General features: G+C 67.0%; 3 protein-coding genes across 4 annotated transcripts; 1 reads left to right on the top strand and 2 right to left on the bottom strand.

The window, feature by feature from the left end:
- Positions 1–125: 125 nt before the first annotated feature.
- MST1 (macrophage stimulating 1) lies at positions 126–4,792 on the top strand. 2 transcript variants are annotated; one of them, XM_027886483.1, is made up of 18 exons: positions 126–245; positions 680–815; positions 964–1,076; positions 1,203–1,317; positions 1,536–1,672; positions 1,747–1,867; positions 1,968–2,086; positions 2,181–2,343; positions 2,441–2,571; positions 2,654–2,756; positions 2,852–2,988; positions 3,112–3,147; positions 3,230–3,341; positions 3,412–3,489; positions 3,555–3,701; positions 3,781–3,887; positions 4,334–4,473; positions 4,551–4,792. In XM_027886483.1, exons 1-18 carry the CDS (start codon positions 194–196, stop codon positions 4,710–4,712), a joined length of 2,109 nt encoding a protein of 702 aa, XP_027742284.1. In that variant the 5' UTR covers positions 126–193; the 3' UTR covers positions 4,713–4,792. The 2 variants fall into 2 exon arrangements, with proteins under 2 accessions (XP_027742284.1, XP_027742283.1); XM_027886482.1 differs by having other exon boundaries at positions 2,178–2,343.
- Positions 4,782–9,257, bottom strand: LOC114058787 (acylamino-acid-releasing enzyme-like). The gene is given in 22 exon segments (XM_027886484.1): positions 4,782–5,081; positions 5,162–5,268; positions 5,341–5,443; positions 5,523–5,713; positions 5,835–5,923; positions 6,002–6,082; positions 6,155–6,232; positions 6,345–6,486; positions 6,700–6,788; positions 6,860–6,911; positions 6,990–7,084; positions 7,196–7,256; positions 7,432–7,553; positions 7,620–7,660; positions 7,752–7,843; positions 7,918–8,055; positions 8,214–8,353; positions 8,468–8,543; positions 8,648–8,768; positions 8,840–8,866; positions 8,868–9,002; positions 9,083–9,257. Coding segments are annotated over 22 exon segments (2,274 nt in total). The 5' UTR covers positions 9,238–9,257; the 3' UTR covers positions 4,782–4,942.
- Positions 9,258–9,622: 365 nt separating this feature from the next.
- On the bottom strand, positions 9,623–14,267 carry LOC114058795 (acylamino-acid-releasing enzyme-like). The gene is made up of 22 exons (XM_027886503.1): positions 14,224–14,267; positions 13,474–13,603; positions 13,246–13,372; positions 13,065–13,164; positions 12,895–12,970; positions 12,657–12,820; positions 12,447–12,584; positions 12,267–12,358; positions 12,113–12,153; positions 11,915–12,036; positions 11,700–11,760; positions 11,534–11,631; positions 11,410–11,461; positions 11,237–11,325; positions 10,990–11,128; positions 10,833–10,916; positions 10,682–10,762; positions 10,501–10,589; positions 10,206–10,396; positions 10,027–10,129; positions 9,841–9,947; positions 9,623–9,773 (listed from the first exon to the last, which is right to left on the bottom strand). Exons 1-22 carry the CDS (start codon positions 14,233–14,235, stop codon positions 9,668–9,670), a joined length of 2,202 nt encoding a protein of 733 aa, XP_027742304.1. The 5' UTR covers positions 14,236–14,267; the 3' UTR covers positions 9,623–9,667.
- Between the last annotated feature and the right edge of the window lie 159 nt (positions 14,268–14,426).

The raw sequence follows: 14,426 nt of genomic DNA, 5'->3' as shown, positions 1-14,426 counted from the left end.
GTGACCCCGGCACCGCCCCTCCCCACTGCCCCAGGCCCCGCCCCACTGTCACCGGCCCCGCCCCCCTGTCGCAGGCCCCACCCCCCCGGTGCCCGCCCGGCTGACCCGTGTCCCGCTGGCCCCGCTGGCCCCGCAAATATTTGCCCGAGGCCGTCCCGCAGTTCCAGCCGCTCGGGGACGCGGGGCCACCGCCATGCAGCCCGTGCTGGGGGTCCTGCTCATCCTGGCCGCGGCCCTGGCCTCAGGTAGGGGTCTCCACGTTGGGCCGCCGTGGGACTGCCCTGGGGCTGTAGAGTCCGGGGCAGCACAGGGCTCAGACAGGGCCAGGGGACAAGTTTGGAGTCAGCAGGCCCTGCCCTGTCCCGCGGCAGAGGGGGGCAGCGGGAACCAGGGCTCTGCACCCCGTAGGGCAGGGACCCTCCTGCTCCACTGCACATGGATCCCATGGTCCATTGGACAGTGATCCTCTGCTCTATGGGACACAGATCCCATCCTCTGTGGGGCAGAAATCCCATCCTCCATGTGACATGGATTCCATGCTCTGTGGGGCAGGGATCCTCTGCTCCTTAGGACAGAGAGATCTCCTGTTCCAATGGGGCAGGGATCCCACACTCTACAGGGCCCCGATGCCCCCGCTGTGCCCTCCACAGGCACACTGAGCTCCCACCACACTCCCCAGGCCACCGCTCACCCCTCAATGACTTCCAGCGCCTGCGAGCCACCGAGCTGCTGACAGTGGCTGCAGACGCCCCGCCGCCGGAGCAGGGCTCTGCGGAGCAGTGTGCCCAGCGCTGCACCACCAGCCTGGCCTGCCGGTGAGCAGGACACCAGGATGGGTGGGAGTGTGGGGGGCCAAGACGCCGGGGTCACTGTGCACTTGGATGCTGGGTGCTCGTATGTGACCAGGTCCCACGGGCCCTGGCCTCGCACAGCGCCATGCCAGACTCCTGCTGTGCCTCCCAGGGCTTTCCACCACGACCAGCAGAGCCAGCTGTGCCAGCTGCTGCCCTGGACACAGCACTCACCCCACATCCAGCTGCAGAAAAACATCCGCTACGACCTGTACCAGAAGAAAGGTGGGCTGGTGCCACGGGTGGGCAAAGCGACACCACAGACTGGGCGCAGGCCACCTGGCACTGGGCTTCCCACTGTCCATGTGCTCGTGGCCCCGGGGCTCTGATGAGGTGCCTGGCTCTGCCCAGACTACCTGCGGGACTGCATTGTGGGCGATGGCTCCAGCTACCGCGGCACACGGGCCACAACGGAGAAGGGGCTGCGCTGCCAGCACTGGCAGTCCATGACACCGCATGACCACAGGTGCCTCCGTGTCTCTGGCTGCCCCATGGCACCCACCAGTGGCCCTGGACAGCATGGGGCAACGGGGAATGGGATGGGCACAGCGCAGGGACAGCGCAGGAGCAATGGGGACAGCATGGGGGCAGTGGCACCAACCAGGGTTGACACAGCACTGTAGCTGTGCCCACCCTGGGGCAGGGGGCTCCTGGAGGCCTTCCTACCCACCCTGCTGCCAGCAGGTTCCTGCCATCCCCTCGCAATGGGCTGGAGGAGAATTACTGTCGAAACCCCGACCGGGACAAGCGGGGCCCGTGGTGTTACACGGTCGATCCCAACGTCCGGCACCAGAGCTGTGGCATCAAGAAGTGTGAGGACGGTGAGTGCCACATGCCAGGGTCACCCTGGGCTGTATGCCCCTCCCACACTGAACCCTCCCTTGGCTCTTGGCAGCTGTCTGTATGACCTGCAATGGGGAGGACTACCGTGGCACCGTGGACCACACCGAGTCGGGGGCAGAGTGCCAGCGCTGGGACCTGCAGCACCCGCACAAGCACCCCTACCACCCCAACAAGTACCAGCCCCAGCCCCAGGCAGCACACAGTGCCCTGGCTGTGCCAGGTGCCATGGTGGCGGTGCCACCTCAACTGCTGCTCCCCCCATCTCTGGCACAGGTACCCTGACAAGGGGCTGGATGACAACTACTGTCGCAACCCCGACAGCTCCGAGCGGCCCTGGTGCTACACCACCGACCCCGGGCGGGAGCGTGAGTTCTGCCGCATCCGCCTCTGCAGTAAGTCCATGCTGGCATCAAGCACAGCTGGGAACGGGGGTCCCAGGTGCCACCCTGACCCTGCTGCTCTGCCCTTCTCTGGCCACACAAGCAGAAAAACACCCACGTCCCGCTAACGTCACCACCGGCTGCTTCAGGGGCAAGGGCGAAGGCTACCGGGGCCACGTAAACGTCACCGTGTCGAGGATCCCCTGCCAGCGCTGGGACTCCCAGGTGCCCCACAAGCACAACTTTGTGCCTGAGAAGTACCCGTGCAAGTAAGGGATGGGGGATGCACCCAGGAAGAGTGGCAGTGGGCAGTGCCCATGAGTGTGGGGTTGAGGGGGGACACCCATACGGCCCCTACACCTGCAGGGACCTGAAGGAGAACTATTGCCGCAACCCCGATGGCTCAGAGGCACCGTGGTGCTTCACCACACGCCCTACCGTCCGCATCGCCTTCTGCTTCCACATCCGCCGCTGCCCCGACGAGCAGGATGCCCAAGGTGAGCCACGCCAGGCACCTGCCCCCGGGCACCCACCCCGAGGTGCCTGCCGGGGGTGCCAGCCCTCCCTGCCTGTCCCCAGAGTGCTACCACGGCAACGGCAAGCACTACCATGGCCGCGTCAGCAAGACACGCAAGGGCATTACCTGCCAGCCCTGGGCTGCCCAGACGCCCCATGTGCCCCAGTGAGTGTGCGAGGAGGGGCTGCAGGGACAGGGATGGGGTTGGGCTGGGGATGGAAATGAGGATAGGGATGGTGACAGTGACTTCCTCCCATCAGGATCTCACCTGTCACCCACCCTGAGGCACATCTGGAGGAAAACTACTGCCGCAACCCCGATAACGACAGCCACGGCCCCTGGTGCTACACCATGGACCCCCGCACCCCCTTTGACTACTGTGCCATCAAGCCCTGTTGTGAGCCCCTACCCACACCCCAGCAGAGCTAGGGGAGGACCCTGGCCACCCACTGGGGTAGCTTTGGTCCCCTCAGGGTGGCTGGATGTTGCCTCAGTGCCACCCTGTGCTTTCTCTCTGCAGCCGGCAGCTCGGTGCCCTCCATCCTGGAGAATGCAGGTGGGGGTCCGCGGGTGCCAGGTGGCTGCCGTGGGGCAGGTGCTGATGGCACAGCCCTGGCTGATGCCCACCCTGCCTGCAGATGCGGTGGCGTTCGAGCAGTGTGGCCAGCGGGACGAGAGGCTGCAGTGGAAGGGGCGCATCGTGGGCGGCCAGCCTGGCAACTCGCCTTGGACTGTCAGCATCCGCAACCGGTGAGCAGGTGTCCCACCTGCACTGCTGTGTGGCCAGTGTGCCCCCAGAGCTCACCCCTCGTTCCCACAGGGCTGGAATGCACTTCTGCGGGGGGTCCCTGGTGAAGGAGCAGTGGGTGATCAGCACACGCCAGTGCTTCTCCTCCTGGTAAGGCTGGGGCTGGGGCATGGGGTGCTGGGACCCCTCTGTGCCCTCACGTCCCTGTCCCGCAGTGACGCCGACCTAACGGGCTATGAGGTGCAGCTGGGGACACTCTTCAGGGATCCCGGCCCTGGGGACCCTGACCAGCAGACCATCCCCATTGTGCGGATCGTCTGCGGACCCTCTGAGTCCCAGCTGGTGATGCTGAAGCTGGCGAGGTGAGTGGCTGTGCCCTGGCCTCCATCCTCCCGACTGCTGGCCAGACTGGCCCCATGTCCCACTGCCCTCTCGCCACAGGCCAGCCACTCTAAACAGGCGTGTGGCCCTGATCTGCCTGCCCCCTGAGCGCTACGTCGTGCCTGCGGGCACTGTCTGTGAGATCGCCGGCTGGGGGGAAACCAGAGGTACCTGCCACGGGCAGCCCCTGCCATGGGCAGCCCCTACCAGGGCATCCCCATCCAACACATCCCCTGCCCACGCCATTCCTCTGCATTGGCATCTCCTCATCCATACCGTTCTCTGCCCATGGCATTCCCATGTCCACGGCATTCCCTGCCCACAGCAAGCCCAGGTCCTTGGCATACCCCTGCTCACAGCATCTCCCTCCCATGGCATCCCACTTCCACGGCGCTTTCCTGCCCCTGCCATCTCCCTGCCCACAGCATCCCTCTTCCACAACATCTCCCTTCCACAGCATCACTCTGCCTATGATATCCCCCTGCCCATGACATCCTCCTGTCCATGCCATCCCTTTCCCACAGCATCTCCTGCCCACGGCACGCTCTGCCCCTGCCATTCTCCCCGGCATCCCTGCTTTCCTCCTGGCGCATCCTGTGCTTGCTGCCCGCAGGCACAGCAGACAGCAGCGTGCTGAACGTGGCGCGGCTGCCGGTGCTGGCCCACAGCGACTGCAACAAGGCGCTGCGCGGGCGCCTGAAGGAGAGCGAGCTGTGCACTGCCCCGCTGCGTGCCGGCGTGGGCGCCTGTGAGGTGAGCCGGGCTGGGGACAACCCCCCCCCCCCCGCAGGATCCAGCACCGGGGTGACACTGCTCTCTTCATGCCACAGGGGGATTACGGGGGACCACTGGCTTGCCTCACCGCCGACTGCTGGGTGCTGGAGGGGGTGATCATCCCCTCCCGTGTCTGCGCCCGCACCGACCAGCCCGCCCTCTTCATCCGTGTTTCCCTCTATGTCGACTGGATCTACAAGGTGATGAAGATGGGCTGAGCTGGCTCAGCCCCACTGGCCTGGCACAGCTGCTGCTGCGCAATAAAGGCACAGCTGTGGCCATGGGGGTTGACACTGCAGAGGGTGGTCTCACACATTTATTTAGCCCCAAGCGACAACCCGTGTCCCATCCTGCCTTCAGCTACACTTGCTCCATCCTCTGGTCCTGGTGTGATCCCCAGGGCCAGTGGTCAGCCTGGGGCCAGCATAGCCTAGGGCCACTGTGGGCACTAGGGACTGTGCTGGCCTGTCCCGTCCTGCCTGGGCTGCCCAAGGTGCTGGAGGAGCCAGCGGGCGCAGTTCTTGAAGACATCGGCCTCTGTCTCCACACCGGTCAGCGCGTGGCCGCCCTCCGGGTACCACAGCAGCCTGTGGGGTGGGACGGGATGGGGGAATGCTCAGCCACCACCCTGGGGCTCTCTCCCTGCTCCCACGTACACCCCACTCACCGTGCTGGCACACCCCTGGCCCGCAGCACCCGGTACAGCTCCAGCGCCTGCGTGGGGCTGACGCGCCGGTCCCGGGCGCCCACGCACAGCAGCACCGGCGTCCTCACCTGCAGCACAGCCCTGGTGGGCACCTGGCACCCTGTGCCTGGCATCCCACACCCATCCTGATCTTGCCTCACCTGGGCTGCCTGGGCGATGGGCGAGCGCAGTAGCATGGTGGCCACCTCCTCAGCACGTGGCACCCGCTCGAAGGAGTAGGGCAGCCCCAGGGAGGTGTAGCGCCTGCGGCACAGAGGCGCTGGTGGGTGTTGTGTGGACGGGTGGTGTGTGTGGCACGGCACAGGATGGGGGTGGCACTCACCAGTCGGGGATGTCAGAGGTGCCCAGCAGCGCAGGCAGGTTAGAGACGGGGCTGCGCAGGGCACAGGCTCGGTAGCGCTCGGGCTCTCGGGTGAGGAGGTGGAGGGCGATGAAGGCTCCGTGGGAGCCAGCCAGCAGGGCCAGGCGGTGCGGGTCCAGGGGCTCGCTGCGCAGCGCCTGCTCCACTGCCAGCTGCACCCGTGGGGCACCCACCATTCGCACCCAAACATCAGTGTCCTCCCAGCAGACCCCACAACCAGCACCCAAACATCAGCATCCTCCCAGCAGCACCCACCCAGCAGCCCCAGCCCACCTGGGTGTCCGCCACGTCCTGCTCACCCACACGGGAAAGCAGGGAGCTGATGCTGGCCTGGCCAAAGCCCAGGGAGCCACGGTAGTTCACTGGGGAGATGGGAGCCATGGGTACCATGTTTCCAGAGGGAGACAGGACCACACATCCCCGAGCTCCCTGGCACTCACCCAGGAGCACGGCGAATCCTAGCCGGCACAGTGCAGCCATGCTCGGGCGCCAGCGGGCATCAAAGATGGCGTGGGGGCCACCTGGGGCCGGCATGGACATCACCTGGAGTGCCACCAGTGCTGCCAGGGTGTCCCCACCGTCCCCTCACTCACCGTGGGGGCACACAATGAGGGGATGTGGTGCTGTGCCATCCAATGGGCTCAGCAGCAGGGCCTCAAAATCCTGGGTGTCTGTGGGAGGAAAGGGGTCCTGCTCAGCAGACAGCACCCTGAGCACCCTGCCCACCTCCTGCTCCCAAGGGTCCCTGGTACCCAGGTGTGGTGGGGGCCCAGAAGTGCTCACCGTGCGCAGCAGGGCTCTGTCCACTGCAGGATGGCCGGACCATCAGGGTCTTCCAGGTGACACCAGGCACTGTTGGGGTGTCCTCCACTGGCACCCAGCAGAGGGACAGCTCCTGGCCTGCTGGTGGCAGCACAGCCATCACCTGGGCACAGGTAGTGGGTGGCACCAGAGCTGTGCCACCACAAGGCTGTGCCATGACAAGGCTGTGCTGTGCTGGATCTGGCTGAGCCATGTGACTCTGTGCCTGGCCACGCCATGGCACGCCATGCCATATGTGCCACACCACATTGTGCCCGGCTGCACTTCACCGTGCCATATCCCACTGCACCACACACGGTGCCACAGCTCTGCTCACCAGGCTGGGAGGGTGGTGTGGGGCCGAGCAGGTGGCCACCAGAAGGTCCCACTGGAGAGTGAGCAGCTCCCAGGACCCTTCGGGCAACCCTGGGGACAGAGAGCATGTTGGTGATCGCAGCTGCTCCCTGGGGCACTGTGGGCAGCCTGACACCACGTACCTGCCGTCAGGTTGATGACAGTGGCCGCCTCCGTGTCCACAAGCAGCAGGTCCTGTGAGGGGGCAGAGCACAGGGGTGTCACCGTGGGAGGCGGGGTCACACCCCTGGCCCTGCCTTCCCCAGGACTCACCGTGCGGCTCCGCTGCGGGGTGCCCAACACGGCTCGCCGGCTGTCGGCTGCCCAGCACCGCGGCGGCAGCATCTCTGTGTAGAGCCCGGCGAAGGCTGTGAGTGGGGTAGAGTGCTGGGCTAGTGAGCTGGGGGTGGTGGGCATCTGGCTGGGGAGAGTCCCAGCCCCCTGGCAGCGCCCAGCCCTGCCCACTGTGCCGTGCTCACCCTCCGTGGGTTCCTGCACCACATCGAGCACCGTCACCGTCTGCCTCGTCTGCCAGGTGAGCTGGGGAGAGCTGGTGGTCAGGGATGGGCCCTCGCCGGGAGAAACTGAGGCGGGGGGGCTTGTGGTCCCCTCACCCCAGCCTGGCACTGCAAGAGGCTGTGACAGGTAAGCTGGGCACCACGCTGGCAGCACAGGGTGGCACAGCTGTGCCTGGTGCCCCTGGGGCCCAACTCACCATGCACAGGCGCAGGCACTGCCGGTGGGGCCCTCCCACAGCCCCCTCCAGGTAGAGCAGGCGCTGGCCATCAGGGCTCAGCCGAGGGGAGCAGGCAGCACCATTCTCTGCTGACAGCAGCTCTGTGGGCAGCAGGGGGTCAGCACCCCAGGGACCCCCCGGGCACCCCCCAGGGCCTCAGTGCTCACCGCAGCACCCGCTTGCCAGGTCCAAGTGGAAAATCCCTGACCTGGGGAGGAAGTGTGGGTCAGGTTGGACTTCCACTATGCTGATACTGCACGGGCATCCCAGCATAGTGCTGGATGCTGAGAGGGACCCACCTCCTGTTGGAGCAGGCGCTCAGCCCCAGGCGGAAGGGCTCGTGCCACCAGCCCACGAACACCACGCCGCGGTCACCCGGGGACCACAGGGCCTGTGCGACAGCCAGGCTGATCCCACAGCCCCAGGCTGGATCCCCCGGGGCAATCCCTGCATCCCCGTCCTGACCTGACCAGGGGAGAGGTGCTCTGGGACACCCTCCAGCACTGAGAGGCTGCTGCTATCCAGGTCCAGGATGCAGAGGATGGGCACACTGCGAGTGCTCAGCGCCTCCCCCCAGTCCTCATGGTACAGGAACTGCTCGCCCTGCAGCACAGCCCTGTCAGCACCACACCCTGCAGCCCCAGGCACGGGGCTCTGTACACAACACACTCGTGAGGTGTATGGCACACTGATACGCTCATGGTGTGCTTGGCACGCTCAAGGGGTGCACAGAACACACTGATGGGGCACATGGCACCTACCTCCTCATCCTCATCCTCTGCTGGCCAGGCTGCCCCGGGCGCATCCCAGGGGCAGGGGGGCCGGCGTTTGGGCCGGCTCTTCTCGGCCACGTAGAGGAGCCGTGTCTCCGAGTGGGACCAGGCCAGGCAGGCAAAGGGCCCTGGCAAGGTAAGAAGTGCCAAAGCCCAGCCCGGCACAGGCACAGCCAGGCACCAGCCATGCACTTTAGCCCTCGCCTGTGCTGCAGGCAGGGACCACGGGGAAGGGGCCCTACCCTCCGTGTAGACCTCCCCGTGCTTCCCCAGCGCCGTGAGATCCACGCTGTGGCTGCGCCCGCCGCTGTCCCACACCTGAGGGAGTGGGAGTCAGCCACGGGCACACCGTGTCCGCGGTGCCCGCCGCCCCACGCTGGCACTGCGGCCACGCTGGTGAGCGGCCGGGACAGCCGCCTCACCTCCAGCAGCTCGTGGCCCTGCCGCGGGCAGCGGCTGAGGACGGCGCGGTGCTGCCCCGTGGGCGAGTCCTGGCTGAGGAGCCTGAAGGCGGGTGGGAGGGAGGTTGCGGTGAGCGGCGCTCTTTGGGCACCGGGCACACCGCGGGCACCGGGCACAGCACAGAGGCCGGGCACACCGCGGGCACCGGGCACACTGCCCCATCGCGCAGCCCGTCCGTGCCGTACTGGTTGTGGATGCCGGCGCTGAGCGCGGTGCTGCTGGAGGCCAGGCCGCTGCCGCCGGCCGTGAGCCGCACGCTGTAGTGGCGGCTGAAGCGCAGGAGGCGGCGGCGGGGCAGGTCGGGGCGGCTGCACTCTGCGGGAAGGGGAGGTCAGAGCCCGCTCACACCGGGCCCGCGGGCCAAAGGCGCGGCGGGGGCCAAGCCTGCGACTCACCGGTGTAGAGCAGGAAGGTCTGTCCCCCCGCCCCGGCCCCGAGGGCCGCACGGGTGATGGCAGGGAACTGGCTCAGTTCCCGGTAGCAGGCAGCGGGGCCGCCGGCCGCCTGGGCGGGGCAAGAGGCGTGTTGGAGGGGGAGAGCTCACCCCCATGCCCCTGCCCAGCTCCCGAAACGGGGCTGTGCTCACCCACGCAGAACCCCCCGAGCCCCCCTTGCTCACCTCCATGCCCGGCTGGGTCCCTGTGGCCACGGGCCGTGCTCTGCCACGCCGGGCGGTCGGTGCGGGCCGCTCTCAGCAGGCCGCCCGCCAAGGCACGTGGGAGCAGCCCGGCGCCAGCGCCCCGGCCGGTGCCAGCCCTCCAGCTGCTCCCTGCTGCCCGGGACGGCCAGGCAGGGCTCAACCCTTGCCATGGCTCAATGCATCCCTGGCTGCCCAACCACCCACCCACGCAGGTGAAAGGTCCAGTGGCCACCACTTCCTGGGGCACCAGGAGTGGAGGTGACACCGGTGCCAGCACCACCACCAGACACCAGGGTGCTGAGCTACATCGTTTATTGGGGAGTGGCAGCAGTGGGGGCCCTTAGCACTTCAGATGCTTGAGCAGCCATAGTGCCATGTTCATGAAGCCGTCGGCTTCGGCCTCGACACCGGCCAACGCGTGGCCGTTCCCCGGGTACCAGAGCAGTCTGTGGAGAGAGAGGGGTTAGTGCCGTGCCTGCACCCCACCACCTGGGCACCCAGTACCCCACTTACCGTGTAGGGACCCCCCGGGCCTTGAGGGCACGGTAATACTCCAGCCCCTGCTTGGGGGGCACACGCCGGTCGTCCTCCCCCAGCATCAGCAGCACGGGCACACGGACCTGTGGGAGTGACGTGGCCTCAGCAATGGCACTGCTGGTTGGTACTGGGACAGGGATGAGGACAAGGATGGGGACATACCCGGTCGACATAGCGAATGGGTGACTTGTGCAGCATCTCTGTCCACTGGGCTGGGTCTGGCAGGGCATCGGGTGCGTAGGGCAGCCCTGTTTCTGTCAGGCACCTGCAGGTGAGAGTCAGGGGCATGTGTGGGGTCGGTGTGGCAGGGAGCCTGGGAGATCACGGCCAGCAGCACTCACCAGTCAGGGATGTCTGTGGTGGCCACCATGGAGGCGATGTTCACCACGGGGTTGCGGACCACGCAGGCGCGGTAGGTGTCGGGGAACTGCCCGATGAGGTGGCACGCCAGGAAGCCGCCGTGTGAGCCGCCCACCACTGCCACCCGGCTGGCATCCAGTGCCTCCTCCTGCAGCACCCGCTCCACGCAGAGCTGCCACCACAGGGGACACCCACTGAGGCAGGCGGCCCTGCTTTCTCTACTCAGGGCACCCATGGGAGCACGTGTGTGCCCCAGGACCACGTGCCGGGCCGTACCTGCACGTCGCGCACATCCTGCGTGCCCACGTTGCCAGGCAGGGAGGCCACGCTGTCCTGGCCGAAGCCCAGTGAGCCGCGGTAATTCACTGGGTGGGGGGCAGCGTCAGAGCCCTTCCTCCTCCGTGCCCCCACCCCAGCCCCTCTATGGGCAGTGCCCCAGAGCCCCAGTGTCACTCACCCAGCAGCACAGCAAAGCCCACGCGGCACAGCGCCGCTGGATACAGCATCCACTCAGCCGTGAACACAGAGTGGGGACCCCCTGCAAATGGCAAAGGCAGGGAGGTGATGCTGCCCAGCTGAGGTACAGAAGGGTGGGGACAAGCTCTTACCATGGGGCATCACGACCAGGGGGGGCTTCTGGGCAGTGGGGCCCTCAGTCGGGCGCAGCAGAATGGCATCAAAGTCCAGGCCCCCTACGGAGGCAGGGTGGGGGGTCAGGGATCAGTGGGGGTGGGGGAGTCCAGCCTTGCCTCCCTGGGCACTCACCATACTGAGGGTGCTCCTGCTCTGGAGGAGGCTGCAGGGTGCGGACGCCCCAGCTGATGCCAGGCACGGGGGGTGTATCCTGCAGGCAGATCCACTGTGCCTGTGCCTCATGGCCGGCAGCGGGCAGGACGGCCACTTTCTGTGCAGGGAGAGGGGTCAGTGCTCACATCAAGGTGGGCACTGGGAAGAAGGGTCAGTGCCTGCACCGAGAGGCTGGTGGGCACTGGAGAAGGGGATGTGACTTTACCAACATGGGTGGGCAGCTAGGGGTGGAGAATCTGGCCACCAAGAGGTCCCGGTCAATGGTCAGGACAGACCAGCTTCCCTGGGGGCCATCTGGGGAGGAGGGAGGTCAGACCTGCAGGTGTGCCCCCCTCCCCACCTCTGGCACCAGCATGGCCCTGCTGGCCCATCACTCACCAGCTGTCAGCAGGGTCGTGGCACCCGTCGCCGTGTCCACCACGAACATGTCCTAGGGGCAGAAGGGCAGAGTCCAGTGGAGCCCTGACCTGGCGTGGCCCCCCAACGTGCCCCCCCACCTCACCTGCTGGCTGCGCTGGGCTGTGTCCAGCAGGATCCGGCGGCTGTCAGCCGCCCAGCACATCCCTGGCAGTGCCCAGCAGTAGATTCCCGGGAAGGCACCTGTGATGACAGTGGTGGCACTCAGCATCCCCCTGTGTCCCTCCAGAAACCCCCAGGGCTGTACTCACCCCATTCCTGCCGCAGCACAGCCTCCAGCACCGTGCTGGTCTGTTTGGTGTACCAGTCATACTGTGGGAGACATGGAATGGGGTAAGTTTTGCAGGGTCTCATCCCGCCTGCCACCACCGCAGCACAGGAAGGGGGCACCACTGCCCTCCTGCCAGCCCCCACCTTGGCAGAGGCACCCTGCCACCTCCCCTGGTGTCCCCCTGGTGCTGCTCACCATGCGGAGGCGGCTGCACTGCTGGTGGGGGCCCAGGACATCGTTCTCCAGGTACACAATGCGGCAGCTGTCAGGGCTGAGCCGTGGGGACCGCACGGCTTTGGTGTCCTCAGAGAGCAGCTCTGCACGGGCACAAGGGGACGGTGAGGGGCTGTGGGGAGCCAGGGCACCGGCAGGGTTGGGGTCTGTGCCACTCACCGCATTTCCCACCCGTCAGGTCCACGTAGAAGAGCGCTGACCTGCCAGCACACAGGGGTGTCAGGGCGGGGCTGTGGGGCCAGGCTGTGGGGAAGGGTGCCCCACGGGGACTCACTGTGGGGTTCAGGCTGTGGGGTGCCCCACAGGGACTCACCGGCGGTTAGTGCAGTGCCGTAGCCCCAGGCGGAAGGGCTCATGCCACCAGCCCACAAACACCACACCAGTGTCCTCAGGGGACCAGAAAGCCTGGAGGGAGAGGGGAGATGAGTGGTTTGGATGGCTGCTGGCCCCCAAAATCTCCCTTTTCCAGTTCCCTGCAGCTCCCCATCCTGACCTGGCCAGGAGAGAGGTGCTCAGGGATGCCTTCCAGCACTGAGATGCTGCTGCCCTCGATGTCCAGGATACAGAGGACGGGCACGCTGCGGGTGCTCAGAGTCTCCCCCCAGTCCTCATGGTACACGAACTGCTCGCCCTGTGGCACAGCCCCGTCAGCCCCACAGCCACCTGGCCAGCCCCCACTTGCCCCAGGGTGGGTGAACCCCACCTTGAGGGGCACATCCTCCTTCTTGGGCTGCCCTGTGTCCTCATCAGAGGTGCCCAGCTCGGGGGCTTTGCTCTGGAAGAAGGACTCGGTCTTGGGACGCTTTTTCTCCGCCACGTAGAGCAGGTGGGTCTCCGAGTGTGACCAGGCGAGGCACCCAAACTGGTCTGCAGGGCATGGTCAGGACTGGCCACCCCTTCCCCCAGGACCCCCCAGCCCCTGGCATCCCCAGGCCCCTCACCATCGTCGCAGACGCTGCCATGCTTGTCCAGCGCTGTCAGGTCAATGCTCTTTACCTTGCGGTTCTGATCCCACACCTGGGGACAGAGAGTGTGGGGCGGCCCCAAGACACAGCGTGGATCTGGCCCTGAGACACAGCAAGTATCCAGCCCCACCTTGGGCCCCCCTCACCTCCAGGAACTGCTTTTCCTTCTCTTTCTCCTTCTCCTTGCCAGGGACCTTGCGCAGGACGGCTTTCAGTGTCCCACTGGGGGACTCGCGGCTCAGCAGCCTGTGGGTGGGTGGGTGGGTGCCCATCAGCCCCACCATCAGCACCCCGGGGACCCCATGTGGGGTGCGGGATGAGACTCACTCGCCCTTGATCTCAGAGCAGGTGCCGACAGGCCCCGAGTAGACGATGGAGGCTCCATCATGGAAGAGGAGGTACTGGCGGCAGAACTTGATGTTCTCGGCCCTCGCCAGGTCCCGCTGCGACCACTCTGGGGGAAGGGGGGGTGAGGATACCAGCTGTCTCCCTCCCGGGCAGGCAGGGACCACCCGGGCTCCCCCGCTCCCCAGAGGGCACAGCCCGTCCCCGTACCGGTATAGAGGCTGCAGTACTTGCCCCCGTACTGGGTGGTGAGGTCGGGGCCGAGGCAGGCGGCGCTGAGCCCCGGGGGCTGACTCAGCTCCCGGTACAGCTCAGCCAGCTCCTCCGTGCGCGGCGGCACCTGCGGGATCGGGGTGGCTGGAGGTGTGTGGGGCGAGGGCTGAGGGGCAGGGACCGGGCAGTGATGGGGCACAGGAGGCAGTTACTGGGGCCACAGGGTGCGTGGGGGGACCTAAGGGGGTACTGGGAGCAGCGCCTCGGGATGGAGAGCTGGGGCAGATTTGGGGTACACGGGGGTGGGCGAGGGTAGAGGGCAGCTACTGCATGGCTGAGGCAGTACGGGGGGTGCAGGGCCAAAGCACCAGTGGGGCGCCAGGGGCTAGGAGGGTGTCGGAGGGCAGTACTGGGGCACACAGGAGGGATTAGGAGGGTGTCGGGGCACTTACTGGGGTACCAGTGGGTACGAGGATACTGGGTGCAGTTACTGGAGCATAGGGGGCATCTAGGAGGGTACTCGGGGAAGTTACTGGGTACTAGTGGGTATGGGGGCGCTAGGAAGCAGTAGCCGGAGTCCATGGGGAGGATTAGGAGGGTGCCGGGGGGTGCTGAGCAGGAGCAGTCACCGAAGCAGCGCGGAAGGAGCGGGGACAGTGAAGGTCGGGGGTCCCGGGGGTGCAGGCCGGGGGTGCGGCGTGGCCAGGGGTGGTCCCAGGGTTCCGACCCGCCCCCCCAGCCCCTCACCGGTGGCTCCATGGCGGGACGCGGGCGTGGCCGGCGGCGACACTTCCGGGAGAGGGGCGGGGCCCCGGCACCTCCCATTGGCTGGGGCGCCTCCTGGCGGGCGCGGGCGGAGCCGGCGGGACCCACCGCCCACTCCACGCGTGCCGGTGGCCGCCCCCTCCCCGGACACCCGATCCCCCCACGGGTACCCCTCTGAGACCGCA

This window comes from Empidonax traillii, unplaced genomic scaffold (genome assembly GCF_003031625.1).
Source record: "Empidonax traillii isolate 1590-97213 ecotype Southwest subspecies unplaced genomic scaffold, ASM303162v1 scaffold187:size1931383, whole genome shotgun sequence".
Classification (NCBI taxonomy): domain Eukaryota; kingdom Metazoa; phylum Chordata; class Aves; order Passeriformes; family Tyrannidae; genus Empidonax; species Empidonax traillii.
The sequence above is the reverse complement of the archived record's forward strand: the minus strand, read 5'-3'. Positions and strand labels throughout refer to the sequence as shown.

What these genes read in the sequence shown, in the direction of transcription:
- MST1 (XM_027886482.1), top strand. Translation starts at nt 194, where the DNA reads ATGCAGCCCGTGCTGGGGGTCCTGCTCATCCTGGCCGCGGCCCTGGCC. An exon ending in GGCCGCGGCCCTGGCCTCAG is followed by an intron (nt 246 to 679) that starts GTAGGGGTCTCC and finishes CACACTCCCCAG; the next exon opens with GCCACCGCTCACCCCTCAAT. An exon ending in CTGTGCCATCAAGCCCTGTT is followed by an intron (nt 2,989 to 3,111) that starts GTGAGCCCCTAC and finishes TTCTCTCTGCAG; the next exon opens with CCGGCAGCTCGGTGCCCTCC.
- LOC114058795 (XM_027886503.1), bottom strand. An exon ending in TGCTCTGAGATCAAGGGCGA is followed by an intron (nt 13,165 to 13,245) that starts GTGAGTCTCATC and finishes ACCCACCCACAG; the next exon opens with GCTGCTGAGCCGCGAGTCCC. An exon ending in GCAGGAGCACCCTCAGTATG is followed by an intron (nt 10,917 to 10,989) that starts GTGAGTGCCCAG and finishes CTGCCTCCGTAG; the next exon opens with GGGGCCTGGACTTTGATGCC.